General features: G+C 41.8%; 3 protein-coding genes across 4 annotated transcripts; 1 reads left to right on the top strand and 2 right to left on the bottom strand.

Moving 5' to 3' along the window:
• Nucleotides 1-97: 97 nt before the first annotated feature.
• mettl13 (methyltransferase like 13) lies at nucleotides 98-4,447 on the bottom strand. Its single transcript, XM_037114061.1, has 9 exons — nucleotides 4,158-4,447; nucleotides 3,135-3,407; nucleotides 2,581-3,049; nucleotides 2,282-2,481; nucleotides 1,982-2,171; nucleotides 1,547-1,711; nucleotides 1,233-1,445; nucleotides 813-944; nucleotides 98-571 (listed from the first exon to the last, which is right to left on the bottom strand). Exons 1-9 carry the CDS (start codon nucleotides 4,308-4,310, stop codon nucleotides 279-281), a joined length of 2,088 nt encoding a protein of 695 aa, XP_036969956.1. The 5' UTR covers nucleotides 4,311-4,447; the 3' UTR covers nucleotides 98-278.
• A 48-nt stretch (nucleotides 4,448-4,495) lies between these two features.
• Nucleotides 4,496-6,154, top strand: itpa (inosine triphosphatase (nucleoside triphosphate pyrophosphatase)). Its single transcript, XM_037114062.1, has 8 exons — nucleotides 4,496-4,627; nucleotides 4,827-4,884; nucleotides 4,964-5,028; nucleotides 5,107-5,180; nucleotides 5,269-5,300; nucleotides 5,387-5,499; nucleotides 5,579-5,655; nucleotides 5,818-6,154. Exons 1-8 carry the CDS (start codon nucleotides 4,565-4,567, stop codon nucleotides 5,948-5,950), a joined length of 615 nt encoding a protein of 204 aa, XP_036969957.1. The 5' UTR covers nucleotides 4,496-4,564; the 3' UTR covers nucleotides 5,951-6,154.
• A 12,085-nt stretch (nucleotides 6,155-18,239) lies between these two features.
• rangrf (RAN guanine nucleotide release factor) lies at nucleotides 18,240-21,004 on the bottom strand. 2 transcript variants are annotated; one of them, XM_037114426.1, is made up of 2 exons: nucleotides 20,847-21,004; nucleotides 18,240-20,699 (listed from the first exon to the last, which is right to left on the bottom strand). In XM_037114426.1, the coding sequence occupies exon 2, from the start codon at nucleotides 20,672-20,674 to the stop codon at nucleotides 20,093-20,095; it is 582 nt and encodes a 193-aa protein (XP_036970321.1). In that variant the 5' UTR covers nucleotides 20,675-20,699; nucleotides 20,847-21,004; the 3' UTR covers nucleotides 18,240-20,092. The 2 variants fall into 2 exon arrangements, with proteins under 2 accessions (XP_036970321.1, XP_036970323.1); XM_037114428.1 differs by having other exon boundaries at nucleotides 20,843-20,989.
• Nucleotides 21,005-21,097: the final 93 nt, after the last annotated feature.

Genomic DNA, 21,097 nt, shown 5'->3' on the forward strand with positions numbered 1-21,097 from the left:
TGCAGCGGAGGACTCATCTACTGTAAATAACACGGCTGGATTCTTTGGCAATGAGGGCGTGAGGGTGTGTAAGTACACTGGAAACCAAGGCAAGTGATACAGAAATTGAAAGCAACATTTAATGGAGACATAAAGTTGACAAATGTAAGAGGACTAAGCACCACATTATGACGTGGAGATAAAATGTTCTTTACTTGTGATTGTACATTTTATACATTGAACTGAACAGCAAAGTGAAACCACCCTTAATTCAAACCCCTCCCCGTCACAAACAAACTTCACTCGACTTTCAAATCTTTCAACAACTCTGCAATGTCTATATGTGGGCTGCTGCTGGTCCCTGTCCTGCTGGAGCACAGTGCACCCTGCAGACTCTTGGCTCCTTGGTTCAGGAACTGAAGGATGTGAGCAGCGCTCTGTGTCTCATTTTCACCACGAGAGCACAGAAGGATTTCGTTGATCTCCTCTTCAATCTTTTTGGAGAGGATGGTGGGAAACACGGCGCTCACACGCTCCAACGTGCTTTTTCTCATGGCCGGGTTGCGACATGCAAGGTTCAGTATAAACACACCTGGTCCGATTGTAGATGGAGATAGATGAAGGAGAGAGGTGTACAAAACAAAAAACAAAGAAAAAAAATGCTTTTTACACATCTAATGAAAACATTAAACATTGACTAATTTATCAGCGGTGAGTAAGTGCCTATGAATGTGTCATCTACAGTAAATACATACATTTGGTGTCGTTAATTCATAGAAAACACAAGAAATTCCAGCAGATGGAGGGAAATAAATAGGCAAAGAATACTTTACCTCTGGGGGTTAGCAGGCTGGAGACTTTCTGCAGGATCTGGGTTTCCACAAAGGCAGCAGGAGGACAGCTCATGCCCAGAGAACTGTCTTTATTGTCTACATCGAACATGATGGCATCAAACAAACGACCACCTAAAGAGAAAAAAGACATAGCCATAGTCACTTCTTGGTTTTATTGATACATTCACTGTTGTCGCCATACTTTACAGTGCTCTCTGTTTGATCTGGGGTTCAAAAGCTTCTTAAAAATCAAGGATATTTTCAAGGATTTTTAGGCAGATTTTCCCTCTAATTGTATGACCCAACACAGAGTGGCTTGAGAAACTTGTGTGTAAGACCTTGATTTTTTTTCCCTCAGATTTACAAAGTTTTTAATATTGAAGGACCAGTGAAAACCCTGTTTCTGTCTCCTTCACACACCTTCTTTCTCCAGAGCACAGATGCGCTCAAGGCCGTCCCCAAGAGTGACAGTCAAGCCATCATCTGGTCGGAACCCGAACCATTCCTTTGCCACCTCCATCACAACAGGGTCCAGCTCTACGACCTCAACAGTAACATTGGGTACGAAGTCTCGTAAAAACTGAGGCAGGCCTCCTCCGCCAAGCCCGACCAAGAGCACCGACACTGGGACATCTGAGAAGGAAGATGGAAAAAGTCCCAGATGAAGCTCATTCATTGTGGCTGTATTTCCTCCCGCCATGCTACAAGAATGTACAAACCAGGTTTGAACGGACCTTTGTTCTGTGGTGTGCCCACCCCAAGCATTGCAAGGCCGGCCGCCATCACTTCATGGTGAGCGCAGCACAGAAAGCCACTGTCCACAGACAGAGAGGCCGAGGATGAAGTTGGTGCAGCTGTTGGCTTGATCTTCTTTTTGTTTTTCTTCTTGTGACTGGATGCTGTTGGGATAAAAATATAAATTGAAACCATCTACATTTTAATAAACTATGATGATATAGATAGATAGATAGATAGATAGATAGATAGATAGATAGATAGATAGATAGATAGATAGATAGATAATTTATTGATCCCGGAGGAAATTCAAGAAATTCAATAATAATACCATATACATCTATATGCATTGTTGATATTGCTTATATGGCAAATATATTGATAATCAAAAAGAAAAAAAATAGCATGTGAAAGGGGACAAGAAAAGAACTAACCAGTATTTGAAGAGACAAGACGGCTCTCTGATTGGACGAGGGCAGCATTAGACAGGAAAATGAGTCTCCGGTACAGTTCTCCGTCTTCTCCTTTGACGTTTTCCACACAGTACTCCCCACTCAGCTCACTCACACCCCTGCTCACCTCCTCTCTCCAACCCATGTCACCTCCAACTGACAGAAACGGCACCTGTAAGGGGACAAAGAGCTTGAATGAACACAGCGATGCACATGTATGCAACATTAAATACTGCATTGTACAAAAGAACATCTCTAGAAAGGAATAATTATATGTGTTACCTGCTGGTTGGCTGGAATACCCGGCGGAGCTAGGTCCATTACCATTGGGGAAAGTTCTGACTGGACAGCCTGCATGTCTGTATACTGCTGATTTCTGTGCATTGTCACAATAACCAAGCGCCGAAAATTAGCGCTGGCTGCCAGCTGCCTTCGACCTTCACTGGAGCTGTAGAGCCAAGCTGTCTCACTGCCTTGTGGCACTGACAGGGTAAGCAGAGGAGAGAAAAAAAAATGTCAAAGAAGAACAAAATACAACCAGTGTGACTAACATAGGAAGGGAGAATAACAGGAGAGCTCACCAATAAAAATAGCAAAGGGGTTTGATCTTGGCACCTTGGCACCTGGGGGACTGTCTTGCACTGTGAGGGTGTATCTGGGAAGGCCTGTCTTGGCGTGGCAGAGAGTGAGTGAGAGGTTCGAGCTGGCGTCCGTGCTCGTACGAAGCCTCTTTTTCAAGACAGAGTAAGCCTGATACTCCCTCACAGACGACAACAAATCTGCTACCTGTGTGAGACGGGTAGGGGCTCCATCTTCCCCGAGACACATCTCTAGAATAGGCGTGGGCATCGGCTGACGAAACTTGGTGCAGACCAGGACAAAGACAGGCAGCGCAAAGGAGTCCTCTTCTTTCCCACTTTCCTCCTGCAGGCAGTGGAGCCTGACCGCCCAGCCCTGCTCCACAAAGTGCTCCACAGCCAACTTGATCACACTCTCTTGAGCCAACGTCACACAGACATACCGGCCACCAACACTTAACACGCGGCCCACCTGCAGATACAAGAAAACTGCTATGTACAGATTGATGCACAAAAAACAAATTGTCTGTGCACATTCTGACCCAGTGATTTCTCACCTCGGTGAGCATGTTCCTGGCCAGTGCTCCCTCTTCTTCTGACGCCATGGCATCCAACGTGCCCTTATCCAGGGCAGCCTGATAGCTGGCATCCTCATATGGAGTTTGTGTGGCATCCACCTGCTGAAAGGTCAGGCCTGGCCGACGCTCAGCGTTTCGCTGGTTCATATGGGTCACCACTGTCTCACTTATGTCGATATTAGTTAGATGTTTGTAGCCGACATCATACAGCTGTTCACTCAGCTCTGAGTTACCACAACCAACCACCAGCACCTGAAGGACACAAGTACAAGACACTGTTAAATAACCAGTTATAGTCATTGGCAGTGAAGGAAAGAAACTCAGCACATTCACTTATATTCTTTATTCTATATTATATTCTGCCAGCACAGTTGTGGTATTCGTTCCTTATTTGAGTATGTTCATTTTTATGCTATGTCACACTCCTGGTCCACTCCAATTATTTAATCTTCTAAATCTTGCTCTTTTCACTTTGACGGCTAAAGTTGCTGGTTACATTGTCTTTCTGAGGATTTTACAACCTGAGGAGCAGGCAAAGTTGCAGCGAGTAGGAATTGAGCCATTAAAAAAGAAGTCGGGGGAGACTTTTCTTTAGATTGTTTCGTTTTTGACTTAACATTTTGTGGTTTTGAGGTGGAAACACTATCATTTTTGTCCACAGTTGCCTCCAAAATCATTTATCAATCACTTTAACTAAGGAATGGAACGTAGTTACTTTAAATAATGTGATAATGTTATTGCTAAATTTATTTAAGACCTGAATACTCTTTCTACCATTGATGACATCAGTCAGAAGAAGTGTATTATTATGAAAACGACTTTAAAGGGACAAGGAAAGAAATGTTACATCCCAAACTCTTCAATATTAGCCAAATTGATATAAATACATATTAGCAGTAAATTAATGAATATTAGGCAATTTGTCAACACAAACCATGTATGCTGTATCACAAAAGTATGCTAGTGTCACTTGTTATCCCCCTGCTAAACAACGTCTCCTACCTTGTGTTGGACTTTGATGTATTTATGCAGCACGCCGCACAGTTTGTTGTAGTCTCCATACCACTCAAAAGACTTCTCTCCGCGCTTCTTAAAGAACCGCTCCCAGTACTCTGCGGAGCTGAACTCATCTGCAGTCCGAGGTAAAAGACTCATTGTCGGCCACAACGCTCCGAAACGTTTCAGCTTACAGTGACAGAGGCTGTTTACAGACACTTCCCCACATGGCACTGGCTACCCGAGCCGGACGAAATTGCTGGCAGCACCGCTCGCCGATTGGAGGACATTGTGGAAGGCGGAGCCATATCCTGCCTTGTGATTCGCTGAGGCTCCGAGGGGTGATTTGATTGGCCGTTGCTGAGCCGGATGTCTTCGGTCCTACGTTATTAGTCCTCCGGGTGTTATTCATCATGGCTGTGCCAGCAGGAAGGTCTGTGGTGTTCGTGACTGGAAACGCAAAGAAACTGGAAGAGGTAAGAGTCAGACGTTTCATAACTCAGGTGGATTATTTGCTTTCATTCGGTTTGTCCCGTCTAAATCATTTCAGGCAAGAAACTTCTTCACTTAGTGTCCAACTGAACTGCTGTTCCAGCCGGTGCTTGCTAAATATAGACAGTGAGCATGAGCTGCAATTATTTTATTTTTTTCCCTCTTTTTGGTCACATTTATTAGGTCATTCAGATCCTGGGAAACCAGTTCCCCTACAAACTAGTGTCAAAAAAGATTGACTGTAAGTATGAAAAGAGAGACCACCAGTGGAAATATTTTTTCGAGTAATCACTGCTGATCTAATTCATTCCTCTGTCCAGTACCTGAATACCAAGGAGAGCCAGATGAGATTTCCATACAGAAGTGTAAGGAGGCTGCAAAAGAGGTACAGTGCTTTAATACAAGTATGTATGTACATGTTTGTTTAGATTGAAACTGATGTGTTGTTGTTATTCATCTTCAGATTGATGGGCCAGTCATAGTGGAGGACACGTGTCTGTGTTTCAATGCTTTGGGAGGCCTGCCTGGTCCATACATGCAAGTATAACTTTCACATTGAGGCATGTTGCACTAAATAGTGGTAATAAAAGTGGTAATAATTCATACTAAACTTTTACTTTTGTAGAAAATGGTTCCTGGATAAACTCAAGCCTGAAGGTAAGTGTCGTATTAGATGAACTGCTGCATGAAAAAGTGAAGCGAGCTGTCCAGTGTCTGTAATCATGTTCCCTGTTTGGTTGTAGGCCTGTACAAACTCCTAGCCGGGTTTGAAGATAAGTCAGCGTGGGCTCTTTGCACCTTTGCTTTCTCTGCTGGGAGGGATGAACCAGTACAGCTCTTCAGAGGGAGAACAGAGGTCAGAATCTCGTTTAGAGGCCTACGTTCTTGTATGTGTGTATATGTCTTCATTCACTCCTTTCTCTTGATCTTTTTAGGGTAAAATTGTGGAACCCAGGGGACCTCGAGACTTTGGATGGGACCCCTGTTTCCAGCCTGACGGATATGACAAAACGTAAGCAAAAGGGCTGCTTGAAATGTCCTGTTCATACCACAAGGGGGGGCCAGAGGTTTAGGGTTAGGGTTATACATTGAAATGCATCAGCTTGATGATCCCTCTGACTTTATCATGTGCACTAGCCATGCTGAGTTTTTACAATGACTCTCTGATCTGCAGATATGCTGAACTGCCCAAAGACGTGAAGAACTCTATCTCTCACCGCTACCGGGCACTGGCTGCCATGTCTGAGCACTTCTCTCAAACCAACGGTACCCCACCACAGATCAAGAAGAAAAAGGAGGAGGATTAAAGAGTCATTTTAGGTGAACGTCAGGTTCTGGATCTGGAGAATCTCATAACTGAGTCATCTGTTTTTGTTGGGTCAGAAAACCATGATATAGTAACAGATTTGTGATCACAGTGTCTACTTGTTGAATCTGCAGTGAAAAAGATGTGACATACTATTGTTTTTCCTGTTTTTTTCAATAAATATTTTGTTCATTTTTAAAAACAATTCCCTGTTTCGATTTTCATTCTTATTGATAGCTTCCCCGTGGTAGTGTATCAGGAAGTGAGCATTTTAAAAAATATCCTCCAGATAATATCGAATGATAGAGGAACATTTTTGCTATACTTTTTTCATTGTTCCACACTGGGTGCTCAAAGACAACATTTAGAGTGTTTGCTTCCAAAGACAGACAAAAGTAGAGTTGGAGAAGACCATAAATTACAGAAAAGAAAAAAAGGGGGGGGGGGGGGGAGAAGAGGATCCTGATGAGAGCAGCAGACCACTCTGTGGGTAAGACTGTCTCCTGGAGTTGTTTAGAGATGGGTGTGTGGGAGGAGAGGGTCTCTGAAGGAGGAAGAGGAAGAGGGGGATGTGTTCAGCACAAACAGAACAGTGATAACAGGGGAGTTTGTGTAATAAATGACCCTGGAGCTGGAAGTCTCTGAGCAGGAACTATGCACACACCTGTGACTGATTCCTCCCAGATGTACTGAAAGTGTCACACATGCACAAATTCATGCATCCTCTGAGCAAGACCACAAGATAGTGGAAACCATTAATGTAAAAACTTTTGCACTTGGTAATTAAAGTAACAATGCTCAGCTAGTAAACGTGACCCTTTGTAAGAACAAAGATGCTGCAGGTTGTGAAATGACTGTGCTGCTCTGTTTGCTGAGACCTCTGGTTTTTGTTCAGGGACTCAACAGGAAGTAGCAAGTTGTTGTGAGGAGGAACAGGAAAGCAGTATTTGTCTTCATCAGGGAGACTTCAATCCACCTGTCAGCCAAGTTTCTTTAAACAGAACATGGGAGATGTGTGCCAGACGTCAGGTCACCAGAGGTCAAAGACATCGCTGTGTAGGCATCCCTCCCCCTCCCCCTTTTCCCTCTGTGACTCCAAATCAACACAGTTACCGTCCGTGCTGCTGCATTCAGTCAGGCCCCCATAATATGGCCTCTACAGTGTGCATTTCTGAGAATTTAAAAAGGTTTAAGATGAAAAATAGAGCTGGAATCGTAGTGAAAACAGATTATATCTGTATTCTTGACTTAAATTAAGTCTTTTGGACTATTTTGATTAAATTCTGTTTAACCATTTTGCAGGTTTTTCAGGTTTTGGTCAGTCCAGCCTAAATTGGAGTCTTAGTTTGTTACATTGGTCAGATTGTCAAAGTAAATCAGAAACATTATCCAGACTTTTTAGGGCCCGAGCAGGGAACGCTGCTGGACTCTCTTCACTTCAGCCTTGTAGTTCTGCAGGATTGAGACGTCTTCAGCTGTCTGATCCTCCTCTGTGGCTCTGACTGTGCAAGTGCCGCTATTTCTCTGCCCAGAGCAGAGATCCTGGCCTCCTCTTCCTCTTGTAGAAACTGATGAAGCTCTTAAACTGCTCTTTGATCTGCGCCTCTGTGTGTCGGGCCTGGACCTTGATGCCTTCTGCTGTTTGATCTCAGTTTCCTTTAACTTGTTCAAAGACCTTTAGGTTCTCCTGTAAGGGCTTCAGGGACTTCTGGAGCTCTTATTTAAGCAGCTTCATCGATCGGTCTGAATCTGTGGTTGCTGTGCGTCTTTGAGACGAGACGCACCGACTCATCTGCAGACAGAAGAGTTTTTCTTTAAATAAGTTAAATAAGACACAAAAAAAACACATACAGTTTAGTGTATTTTTTTAAGTACATTATGGAGCAATACACATTATTTTACCATAAATTATGTTCAGTTAACTATACATCTTTTTATTTTAACCTGGTGAGCTTGTTGTGGAATAATTAGATGGTACAGATAATAATGCAAATTATACCTACAGAGTTCATTGTACATATTTATTATGTTGTGAGAGTGTTTCTTATATTTTTGCTGTCATATAACCTGTCAGGTAGTTTTTAATTTCTTTTTTCTTTGCAGTGTTTCTGAAGCAGTTAAAAGACAAACGTATCTGTACATATCTTTAATGTGAGGCTTCTGAGGAATGTGGACATTTTTACAATCTCATACCGTTAAACACTAGAACAAGAACACACTGTCCTCCGGCCCTCCTCCATTTCTTCTCCTTTGTTTTCAGGTGTTTCACCTTTTGTTTTGTGATTCGTATCTCAGCAGGCTGGACTGAACTTTACTGTGACTCTCAACTGCCTGTGTGGTAAATCATCAAAATCATAATGAAACTAAATATGTAAACTGTTTTTAAAGGTGCTCTAAAAATAAATACATTATTATACATATTATTATTTTTATAAATAAGGTCAATAAGACATACATCCTGGTCATGTGCCGCCCTCATCACCTCAAATGTTGACCGACAAACAGAGATGACATCATGTCAGCTCTGTCACTTAAATCCTGTCCTAGCAGCTGAACATTTAAGGTCAAACAACCACACACTAGATTATTTAAAATATTGCTCCTTACAAAAATAAATATTAACATAATAAATTAAAAGTAAACCACTGTCAAGGTTTATATGTTAACTGTGAGAGCAGTTTAGATGTTGTACGTTTGTCCCCCTTGTAAAGTTTAATAAAACAGCTAAATAATAATAATAATAATCACTTAATAATTGAGAATGATATGACGTAACTTCCTGTGACTGTCTCCAGTCATTGCCGTTATTTTGCAATTCTTTCTCGGTGGGTGGGGCTGCAGTTCTGTACAGTAATGACATCACATGTTGGGAACAAAAACAACGTTTAGAGGTAAAATAAGACTTGAAGACTTTAACATGTGGCCCACACTTAAGTCAGACCCACACAAGTGAAACTGTCACAGGCAGAGGGAAGCAGTTGATGAGGCTTGTCAGCAGCACGTCGACTCTGTAACATCAGACAGGATCTGATGATGACTAAAGTCCAGAGGAAGTCGACACTCGTCCAGAATGTCAAAGATGAACACAACCTGCACATTCCTGCTTAAGTTTCAATAAAAGAAGTGATGAACAAGATCCAACAAGTTGTACTGTTTCCCTTTCAGCACATTCAGCTCTCTGAAAGTGAATGGAAATGTGAACTGTATGTTCTGGTTCACTTTGTCTGCAGTTATTCTGCAACACTTTCTCCATGGGCGAGGATGCGATTCTGTATACAATAACATAACACAGTTGGAATAAAAACAAAGTTGAGATGTGAAATAAGACTTTAAACAACATTTAGATGTGAAGGTGTGAACATGTGGCCTACATTTAAGACATTAAATGTCCCACACAAGAGCTAAACGGTGTTGACAAGAAGCACCAGTCACATAAGTCATTTCAGTCACACAGTTACAAAGAAAATGTCTTTATTTTGATTCCATTTGGTTACAAAGAAAAAAATATCGAAAATATTCTTCATTACATATTTTTAAATGTTTTCTCATTTGATTTTTTTTCAAATTAGTACATTTCTGCTCACCAGGTCTCATCTTCTATTTGTTATTAGTAAGTACTCAGTTTAAAAAACCAAGCTTCTCGTACAGGATGAGTAGGTCGGTAGCTGCCTAATTGTTTCCATCTTCTCTGCTTTAATAAAAGCAAAATGCCAATAAAAAACAGGGGAGTTTGTAGAAAGATGATGTGAATTAAGTGAACAAACTGAACCAGGTCTGTTTCACAAGAGACTCATTTGATGCTTCATCACAGACGGACAGAAACCAAAGAGTCTATTTTGATGAGGATGTTCGGGGTCTCACAGTCTGAGAACAACATGTCAGTCCAAAAAACTTGATTTACAGGAAATCAGGATTCATTTCAGGAAACCGTCGTCCAACTCGTCCTCAGCAGCCTGTTCCTCTGCCCACAACTTTCAGCTCCTGGCTGCTCTCGTTCTGGAGAAACGAGCAGTGAACTGCAGATATATCAGCCATGTTTGATCCCCCTCGTGAAGTACAGGTTCAGGCTCCTGTGGCGGCTCGTCTCCATTGATTGGCTCATCTTGCTGATTCATCCTTTCAACTGTCCATCACCTGCAAGATGAGAAAGAAGAGCAGTGGTAGTTTCACGTCTCTTGTGCAGGTTTTGTGTCTATTTGTGGAAGTTTTTAGTGAATTTGTGGAGGTTTGAGTATATTTGTGAAGGTTTGTGTATTTGCTGAGGTTTTGTGTCGATTTGTGGAAGTTTTTAGTGAATTAATGGAAATTTTTAATGAATTTGTATGAGTTTTTTGTGGATTTGTGGAGGTTTGAGTGTATTTGTGGAGGTTTTGTGTATATTTGTGGAAGTTTTTAGTGAATTTATGGAAATTTTTAGTGAATTTGTTAAAGTTTTTCTGGATTTGTGGAGGTTTGAGTGTATTTGTGGAGGTTTTGTGTATGTTTGTGGAAGTTTTAGTGAATTTATGGACTTTTTGTGTATTTGTGGAGGTTTTGTGTATATTTGTGGAAGTTTTTAGTGAATTAATGGAAATTTTTTGTGAATTTGTTTAAGTTTTTTGTGTATTTGTGGAGGTTTGAGTGTATTTGTGGAGGTTTTGTGTATATTTGTGGAAGTTTTAGTGAATTTATGGACTTTTTGTGTATTTGTGGAGGTTTGAGTGTATTTGTGGAGGTTTTGTGTCTATTTGTAGAAGTTTTTTGTGAATTTATGGAAATTTTTAGTTAATTTGTTAAAGTTTTTTGTGGAGGTTTGAGTATATTTGAGAATGTTTTGTGTATTTGTGGAGGTTTTGTTTGTATTTGTGGAAGTTTTTAGCCTTTTTTGGGAGGTTTTGAGTGTGTCTGTAAAAAGCAGTTAACACGTGTAAACACTGAGAGCCACAACATTAGAACCAGTGACAGGTGAAATAAATAACATGGATCATTGTGTTCCAATGTCATGTTCGGCTGTGAAACTATGGGTCCCAGCATTCGTGTGGATGTCTCTTTGACAAACACCAGTCACCCAAACACAGCTGCAGACCAAGTACACCCTCTCATGGCAGCAGCACTCCTTGGTGGCAGTGCGCCCCCTGCAGGACAACACGCCTGCAACGCTGCAAAAACTGCTCAGGAACGACCCGAGGAACGTGGGAAAGAGCTCAAGGTGTCAATATGACCTCCAGATTCCCCAGATCTCAATCCAGCTGAGCTTCCACTGGATGCAGTCAGAGCCAAGAACAATCCATGGGGGCCCCAACATGGATGGCAGTTGGTTCTGGCGCATCCAGCAGATGCTCAGCTGAAGTGGGATCTGGACAATGAGGAGACCAGTTTGAGGCCTTGGGTTCTTTGCCATGAGGGGGTGCAGTTGGTTTGAACGGTGTTTGGGTGGCTGTGTTTGTCAAAGAGAATCCACAGAAATGACAGAACTCAAAGTTTCCCAGCAGAACATTTGATTGTAACAAGATGATCAATGCTCACTTCACTTGTCAGTTGTTTTAATGTTTCAACTGAACAGTGTGTGTATATATATATATATTTCACATATATATATATATATATATATATATATATATATATATATATATATATATATATATATATATATATATATATATATATATATTTTTTTTTAAATAATTTTCATATTTTGCATAAATTTAGTTTTAACTATATTATTCATACTTTCACAGTACTTTGTCTGACAGCTTTAGTTACTAGTTACTTTGTCGATTCATATCAATATTAAACATTTGCTGATGAAACATGATATATTATTATAGATTAAGTTAATCAGCATTAAAAGCAGAAAGTTGAGATCTTAGAGAGGCCATGTGAGAAAAGCCAGTGTCCTGCATTATGGAGGACAATTATTAATTAATTGATATATTGCATGATGCCGGCATACTTATAAAGCAATTCTGTACGAAGACAGCTGCTTTTTGAGTCTCATTCTCAGGTCGTCAAATAACGCACTTTGTGAGCTATTAACAGGACTCATAGAGAGTCAAGTTGTTAACAGTGAGAAGACATGTATTTTCAATTACATTTTATTTCAAGATACATTTTTTATATACATTTTTTGTGATTATCCAGTGGCTGTAAAAACTCTCCTTGAATCCTATGGGTTTTGAGGTGGGACTTAAGTCTGGTCTGGTTGGTCAGTTCACACAAGCCTGACCACAAACAACTGGATTGCTATTACTGAACTTTGGTGCCTGGAACTCTACAGTGGCGAACTGGCTATTGTAGCTTACGGCACTCAACATTGTTTAGCTAACAATGTTAGCCTGAAAAGCTTCATACCACGATGTTTTCGCCAGCAGAACAACAACTTCCGAGGGTTCATAAAGCTCATCAAGCACTCTCTGAGCACACAGTTGCGCACTCAAGTGCAGATGTACAAGAACTAAAAACAAACCTTCAATACACTCCGAAGGGTGCAAAATAACTAACAACCGCTCAAGCTGTTTGTAGCTATCAGTTCACAAGACAACTCCAAAGGTTTCATAAAGCTTATCAAGCACTCTCTGAGCACACAGTTGCGCGCTCAAGTGCACATTCAATACACTCCGAAGAAGGGTGCAAAATAACTAACAACCGCTCAAGCTGTTTGTAGCTATCAGTTCACAAGACAACAACTCCAAAGGCTTCATAAAGCTTATCAAGCACTCTCTGAGCACACAGTTGCGCGCTCAAGTGCACATGTACAAGAACTTAAAACAAACCTTCAATACACTCCGAAGGGTGCAAAATAACTAACAACCGCTCAAGCTGTTTGTAGCTATCAGTTCACAAGACAACAACTCCAAAGGCTTCATAAAGCTTATCAAGCACTCTCTGAGCACACAGTTGCGCGCTCAAGTGCACATGTACAAGAACTAAAAACAAACCTTCAATACACTCCGAAGGGTGCAAAATAACTAACAACCGCTCAAGCTGTTTGTAGCTATCAGTTCACAAGACAACAACTCCAAAGGCTTCATAAAGCTTATCAAGCACTCTCTGAGCACACAGTTGCGCGCTCAAGTGCACATGTACAAGAACTAAAAACAAACCTTCAATACACTCAGAAGTACTCAGACAAATTAACAACCACTCAAAGTATCTGTAGCTATCATTTCACTACATCTCTACCATTAACATGACAACAACAACAACAACTGCTTCCAAAGAAAAAATGTCACCACAACACATTCAGATCTTTATCAGTGGTCTGCTGGGCATTAAGGCCGAGGGCCCTGTAACAGCTTTGTAATGATCTCTGCTTGGTGTTATCAAGCAGGATGCTGTTGCACACAGTTGCAAAGAAAATGAATTCCTGCAATTGTTTTCATTTAGTTTTATCACAGAGGTTCAACATTATCTTCAAGCAAAGGCATCGCGCCCATACACACTGAACTCGCGAGGGAAATCGTCATGGACAGTTGAGGGCAGAGATCCAAGCCGCTTTAGTGGCGTCAGGCTAGCTTCTACCGTGGCCCTGAGCATGTCCCTAGCCAGGCCGAAGCCCAAACTAAACACGCACACTATGTGCACGCTTCTACCAACCATAGGTTTCTGGACATGAGGGACCTGTAAGTTGGCGGGATCGCACGAGGGCTCGTAAGATACGCTATTACCAATACCAGCAACTGATCAAAGGCCTGACTACTGCCATTCATGGAAAACACTGCTTACAGCTCCGATGGACTGCACTCGGGCATTTGCCATTGAAGATAGCTGAAGTCTGGCCAAGTTAAACTATAAATTACAATAACACCAGGTAAGCCTGGCAGACCACTAACAACGGGACTGCTCTTACTGAACTTTTGTCCCCAGAAAGCTCTACACCACAAGGCCTCCAAAACAACACGTCTCAGCTCAGTTCTGCTGGTGTCGTAGCTCTCAATCCGCTGCACTTCTACCATGAATAAGAATGCTACTGCTAACAAACCTTACACAAGCCACCAAAAATTAACATGTCTCCGGTCATTCTGCTGGTGTTTACAGCTCAGTCTGCTGCACCTCTACCATGAATGTGACCACAAGAACCGCTTCTAAACCAAAAACTTCACCACCACACAGCTGCACGTCAGAAACTGAATAGGATCCTTATTAGTGGCCTGCTAGGGGAATACGCCGAGGCTAATGTTAGTGTTGAATCTACATAAATGAAGCTGTCCATTTAAATGTAAAAGTCCCAGCTCAAAACCAACAGGGTTCAAAGGAAGTACAAGTATTTCAAACAGGTTTTGCTTTATCAAATCAAATCAGGTCAATCAGATTTTGATTTACTGAGAGGAAATATAGACATATAGATATTTTAGACATATATAGAGTATTTAACATGTGTATACACTGAGAGTCATATCATTATAACAGTGACAGGTGAAATAAATAACATGGATGATTTTGTTCCAATGCCATGTTCGGCTGTGAAGCCATGGGTCCCAGCATTCGTGTGGATGTCTCTTTGACAAACACCAGTCACCCAAACACAGCTGCAGACCAAGTACACCCTCTCATGGCAGCAGCACTCCTTGGTGGCAGTGCGCCCCCTGCAGGACAACGCGCCTGCAACGCTGCAAAAACTGCTCAGGAACGACCCGAGGAACGTGGGAAAGAGCTCAAGGTGTCAACATGACCTCCAGATTCCCCAGATCTCAATCCAGCTGAGCTTCCACTGGATGCAGTCAGAGCCAAGAACAATCCATGGGGGCCCCAACATGGATTGGAGTTGGTTCTGGCGCATCCAGCAGATGCTCAGCTGAAGTGGGATCTGGACAATGAGAAGACCAGTTTGAGGCCTTGGGTTCTTTGCCATGAGGGGGTGCAGTTGGTTTGAACGGTGTTTGGGTGGCTGTGTTTGTCAAAGAGAATCCACAGAAATGACAGAACTCAAAGTTTCCCAGCAGAACATTTGATTGTAACAAGATGATCAATGCTCACTTCACTTGTCAGTTGTTTTAATGTTGTGGCTGAACAGTGGAGATATACATGTTAAATAAAATATAATTATATAATTCATAATATATATAAATGCAGGTGTTCGTTAAACTGAAACAATGCCAGCTGGCTACAATATCGCACTTAGTAAATATTAAAATACTATGACTTCCTTCTTTTATTCCCCATTGAACTAACCTGTACATTGCTTGCTTGCAAATTTGTTTGCCTTTTTAATTAGCTTTTTTAAAGACAAACAGAAAAAGAGGGAGAGAGACTAGTGTCCCAACAGTGACACTGTCATGGCTTCTGCCAACCCAAACTGTCGGTATTCAACGACCTGTGAATGAGACTCGACTATCCTCTAAAATCATTTACTGATCATAGAGTATTAATGAGCAGAAATTGACAAAACTCACACTTTCTGCCTCTAATTTTTGCACCTATATTGCACTGACCTGGTTGGACCAGGTGTGTCTCCTCTCCGGGTCTGATCACCATACAGGTCAGAGCTGTTCCACCTGAAGCTGAAGACAAGTCCCACTGTTCACCTGGAGAGAGGAGGAGGCACTTTAGTATAACATGATGACTACATGCATACATGTCTGTGTGTATACACATATTCTGATTGTAAGCAGAAAAAAAGATGTATGGACAGAGTATAGACACATCTGGCAAAATGGGATTTCTTACAGGATTATCATTTCATAATAAAGAATGATATAGCGGTCTGTGACCACGTGCATGACATCACCTCAGGAGTCTCACATCACTCTGCACTATAAAATCTACTTTCATCTGATTTAATAAATGTGTTTTTTAAAAGGTAAAACAAATGTAAACCAAATGTAATAAGTTCTGAGAACATTAAGAGCTTTATACACGAGTAATATGATTTCAAAGTCTATCTTTTGACACACAGTGCAGTGATTGCAGTAACACATTAAACCAAAACTGAGACAAACACACTGAATACATGCTGTGCAGCTACAATGAGGCTGCTTATTTTGTGTATAAACTACTTTAGCTGCTCAAAATGAACTTCTAGATGCTGACATACTAACATACTGAGACATTATTGAGCACCTGGAGCCTGTTAGCTAACTGTGCTGTACTCAGATATTCAGCTGTAAAGATGATAGTATTAACAAGCTAACATTACACAGCACGATAATGGCGTCATGCTAACACTCTCCAACAGACACACACCTTAGCTAACATGCAAACCCGTCTGTAAAAACACAACGATGAAATGACCCAGACGTCTTTATAAGCTCATTATAGTGTCAGTAGCCCGTTAATAAAGCAGCTGAGCCGCTGGTAACATGTTTCCAAACCTTGCATTGCATCTCCAACAAATTTAAACTCAGCTAGCTAACATAACCACTGACTTAAACTGACCAGTAAACGTTAGCTAACCAGCTTTCATGCCGTTTAAAATAATAAATAAATAAATAATACTTCAAGCCGAATTTAACGAAACTAGCGACTTGTTCTGAGACAGTGACCCAAATTTACTTAACTGTGCAGTGTTCATGTAATAAACACCGCAGATATAAAACGGCCAAAATCACAATGGAGTTTGGTGCATTGGGCAAAACATACAGTCCGCGGCGCGTTTAAATGGATGTAATTACAGAATTATGTTCCAGCCGAATTTATCTCAACACTAAACAGTTACACGAGACGTCTACAGTTTCGTGTTCAGAGTTATTTCAGAAACATTTGAGGCAAAAACAAATCTGACCGACATGAGAGGGAGGCTGGCTCCATTTTAACCGGCACTAGGCTGAGACAACATGGAGGTTACTTTGCAATGTGGAGCTCTTTGATATAAAGGAACATCACCTGGGCTAATCACCTGAGATCTATACAACTCCCACACAGACATGAACACACCTGAACTGAGCAGGTAAGCACACACATAAAGCAGATTCGTACAGAAGAGTTTACTGACCGTATTCGTGTCCTCAGAGTAGAGCCGCTGGAACCAGAGTGATGATCCAACAGCTATTTAAATACACATCTACAGTTTTGGAGGGAAATCCACTAATTTCACGCGGGAAACGAGCGAGACCGCCCCTTTTCGGCGCGCTCCACCTGCATTCTTCAGAAAGTCTGTGGGCGGGACTCATTGTGTTTATTCATCCAGTGTGAACTCATAATGGTGTTTAGCTCAGGTGGTAGAGCAGGATGTGAATGGAGGCTTTGCTTCTGCTCTGGGTTTGAGTCCCGCCATGGATCCTTAATTAGGGCCCGAGCAGGGAACCTGCAACAAAATTCCTGCATATTGTGTTGAAAGCAGACAATCTTGCACATCTAAACAAAATATGGTCTGATTATCACGTAAATGTTCATAATTGTGTTCCATGGACTGATGAGGCTCTGTGTAAAATTTGGTGCAAATCGGCCTATAGATGGCGATCTGGTCGCAGTCTGATTAGTTTGAATGGAAAGTAAATGGGAAAATCTTAAAATCCTCTTCAAAACTCATCGACTTTCAACCTCTTCTTGTGCTTCATGCTTTGAGCTACAGATACCATTCCACCTTTTAAAGAGTGAGAAGACCTTGAACTGTTGGGCATGTATTCAGTTTTTAAAAATCTCTTACGGTTTCCAAATCATCACAGTTTTAGTTTTACGGATTTTTAGGCCTTCTTCTGATTTTATAATGGGTGTGTATTGCGTGAGCTAGAGTGCGTGACATCATCGCCAGAGTGTAGAGCAGCTGGAAGAACTGGAGAAAAAATTCTCTTCAGCTACTGGACGGTGATACTTTCAGCTTCTTCCCGAAACTATTTCATTGCATCATGCCTCATGTGGACATTTTCGTCAGCCAGCTCCAGAAGCGGACCGTCATCTCAGTCTTTGTCTGGGGAATCGTGCAGCAGTACACGCTCTTTTTTCTGTCTTCAGCGTGCATTACTTAATGCCAGCGGGAGCAGGGCACCAAATTATAAAGAAACGGCTTCTTCGAGGCGTTGCGTGCGGAAGCCCTGACGGCAGCATGCCCCGAGGTGCGTGGACTGCGAGGGCCCGACCAACGCTGCTCGCAGCTTTAATTTTTTTTTTTTTTTTCAAATTTATCATCGTCATGCCCAGGTGATACATTTAATCCCTGATCCATTTATCATTGCATTGTGGTTTTGAGCTCTCCATAAATTGACATGGTGAAAAATCTTAAATTGTATGAGCCCATATCTACCAACAAAGATATTTCAGTGCAATGAGCAGCACAAAGTAGCTTTTTATTATAGGCAATTGCCACACAGCTTGGGTATTTGTGCATTGAAGGTAGTTGAGTAAAGTTTTAGGAAGGTCATAAAATAATTATTGAATGAGAAAATAATAGTTTCTTTATTTATTAGCCAAAGAATACACATGCTTACTCTTGCCTCCTCTGACGTTTGGAACAATCGTTCTCTTGTTAAACTGCTCACATGTGTGCAAGCATATGACAAAGTATCAGAAGCCCAAAACATTTGAAGCCACTGCACTGTAGTAACCCAGTAGCTGTTCTGTCGTCGGCTGGAAAAATCCCTAGCGCCTCACAAACTGTCTCCTGGCATGACCTTTAACTCAGATGTCTAAGATGTTCCAAACCCCTCATCAGGTCTGAAATACAGGATGTTTTCAGACTTTTTAATTACAAAGAGAACCAATAACAGCACGTTTATCCTGGCTAGTAGGAGGGAGGGTTTTTTTTTGCTGTTGTGGTTAAGGAGGAAGGGATTTGCTATAGAGTGGGATCACTGAGGGGAAGATGCCTGACTTTATGAGATCTTAATCCATCATGATTGCACCAGAGGATGAGGAGGGTTTGATGTGGCTTTGTGGAGACGGGCTGAACTTCCTCTTATTTGTTATGCAAGGCTTACCTGAATGCTCTCGCAGTGATGAGTTTTTTTCTTTTTAATAGCAGACTTAAGTCAAAACTATTTTTCTTCAAAACAAACAGCACTAAGGAACTAAGGGAACATAACTTCTTTTACACTTCCAAATCCAAGAGGGCTGGTTTTAAGCTTCAGAGCAACAAATAATGAGGGTCAGTTTCCATTCCATAAATTCTGTGTTTCACCTAACTCACCGTCGAATGAAGTCTTTCCAGGGTTTTTCAGGGTTAAGAGTCATGAATTATTTCACCATGAGGCCACTGCAGTGAGCGATGGAAACAGTTGACCTAATACATATTCCTGCTGGGACTGGTCCTCTCAGTTTTCACCGTTTATGACCAAACTCTAGTTCCACTGAAGACGAAGAATATTAGCTGCATTTTAACTGCCCCAGAGGGAGTTTCTGTGTGGACTCTCAATTCACCTCTAGCCTTCTGACTTCTGCTTCGACCTTTGCCATTAATCACGTGTTTTCATTAACATCGCGGGGAGATTTAGAGCAGTGTGCGGTGGCATGAGAGAGTGTGACATTAATAATATCAGTTACAATGATAAAGGATCGACACAAGGTTTTTTTTGATTGAACTAGCAATTTAGCAAAAACATGCTGCTGGGTGGTCCTGTAAGGGGGTGATTGTGCATTAAATACCAGCTAGGTTCTACTCTGCATTAGTTGTGTTTGTATCTACATGTTTGAGCATTAAAACATGCTGAAGGATGGTGGCAGAAATTAAGTAAAATGAAGGAAGAGAGGCCAGGAATGGCTTGAGACTGAGTAGGAAAAGGGTGAGAAAAGGGGAGAATGTGGTGGGAAACAGAGAAATGGAAAATTTGAGTGTCCACTACATTTGTTATTCATCTGGATTCTCATAGTTCTCTCACATGCATACCTTCACATAAAACAGAAAAGCCTTAAAAGTAACATCGATTTGATGATAGTAGTCTGATCTCTGAGAGCACACACTGAATTACCCTGTTTTAAACCTACAGATAAATCTTGATCAGGTAATGTAAAAAAAAAAAATAAAAAAAAAATCATGTATTATGACATGAGATGTTTGGTTCTCAGTTCAATTTTAGTTGTCAGAACAAAGTCAACATCAAAGAAAGAACATAACTTGTATCCGTATGTGTAACGTAAGGGACAGAAACTACACTCAAAAGGATTTCTTCTTTGGATGGGAGCCAAAGCATGCTGCAGGTCAGATTCTCATAAGCCGCCAGCAAATCACAGTCTGAATGTGTTTAAAAGTGTCTGAGATTAAATCTGTAATCAGGTGAAGTCCTGCGGTCGTCGTCTACCCAAACAGTCCTGAGTCGTGCAGAGTCAGAGTCTGCAACAAGCGTTGGAAGTCCTGCACTGACCATGGCTCCCTGTGTGTCCCCACTGAAGCAGCACTGCTGCTGTCAGGGCTGATACTCTGCGGGTCATTGAAGGTTATCAGGACATCTGTGGAGAACTGAGGCAGACGGAAGAGGCCCAGGTGGAGGGTCACTGTGTTCCTCGCTTCTTCGTTGAATTTGGACACACACTGTGTCCCAGTCAGCATCCACGCAGAGCTGCAGTCTGACAGGGACAGCTCGGATTTGGACATGGACACCACACTGGTCACCTCAAAAGCGCCTGGTTCTAAAGCTTTGTTGCTGCCTGCTATGTCTTCAAAGTGATACCTGGCAGCATCTTGGTCTGCCACCTGAGCCTGGTACTCCACCAGCTCCACGATCAGGCTCTGGTCGGTGTGTGCGTGGGCAAACACCTCCTGGTTGTCCGGGATCTCCCTCAGCTCACTGACGTCCGTGATGCTGTGAGGGAGGACAGCTGACAGCGCTCCTCCAAACAGAGGATGAGTCGGACCCGCGCCGCCTGCAGCACTCTGCATCTCCACGTGAAGACTGCGAGCAGCTCTGGGGGAACAGCAACGAACACAGAGCCTGTTTTTAATCACCCACAGTTACCGAAACACCGTATTTTAAACTTAAACATACACTTGACTCAGGAATACGTAAATATATATCTGTAAATGCCGCCCGATAAACAAATGGCTCACCTACCAACTGCTACAACTCGGACTTCCGGTTAAGAAGTTTCTCTTCTTCTTCTACGCCTCAATTGTTAGCCACTCTAAACACACGTCATGCGCACTGCTGCCACCTATAGGTGGGGCAAACACACCCTAAGACTGGCAGGTGTTTTAGTCAAAAATAAACTGAAAACGAAAAGACACAACAATAAAAAGATAAAGTCCTGAAGTTCAAATTTTACTTCAGCGAAATCAGATAGTTATTAAACACATGCTTATACT

The sequence above is a fragment of the Acanthopagrus latus genome, chromosome 11 (assembly GCF_904848185.1).
Source record: "Acanthopagrus latus isolate v.2019 chromosome 11, fAcaLat1.1, whole genome shotgun sequence".
Classification (NCBI taxonomy): domain Eukaryota; kingdom Metazoa; phylum Chordata; class Actinopteri; order Spariformes; family Sparidae; genus Acanthopagrus; species Acanthopagrus latus.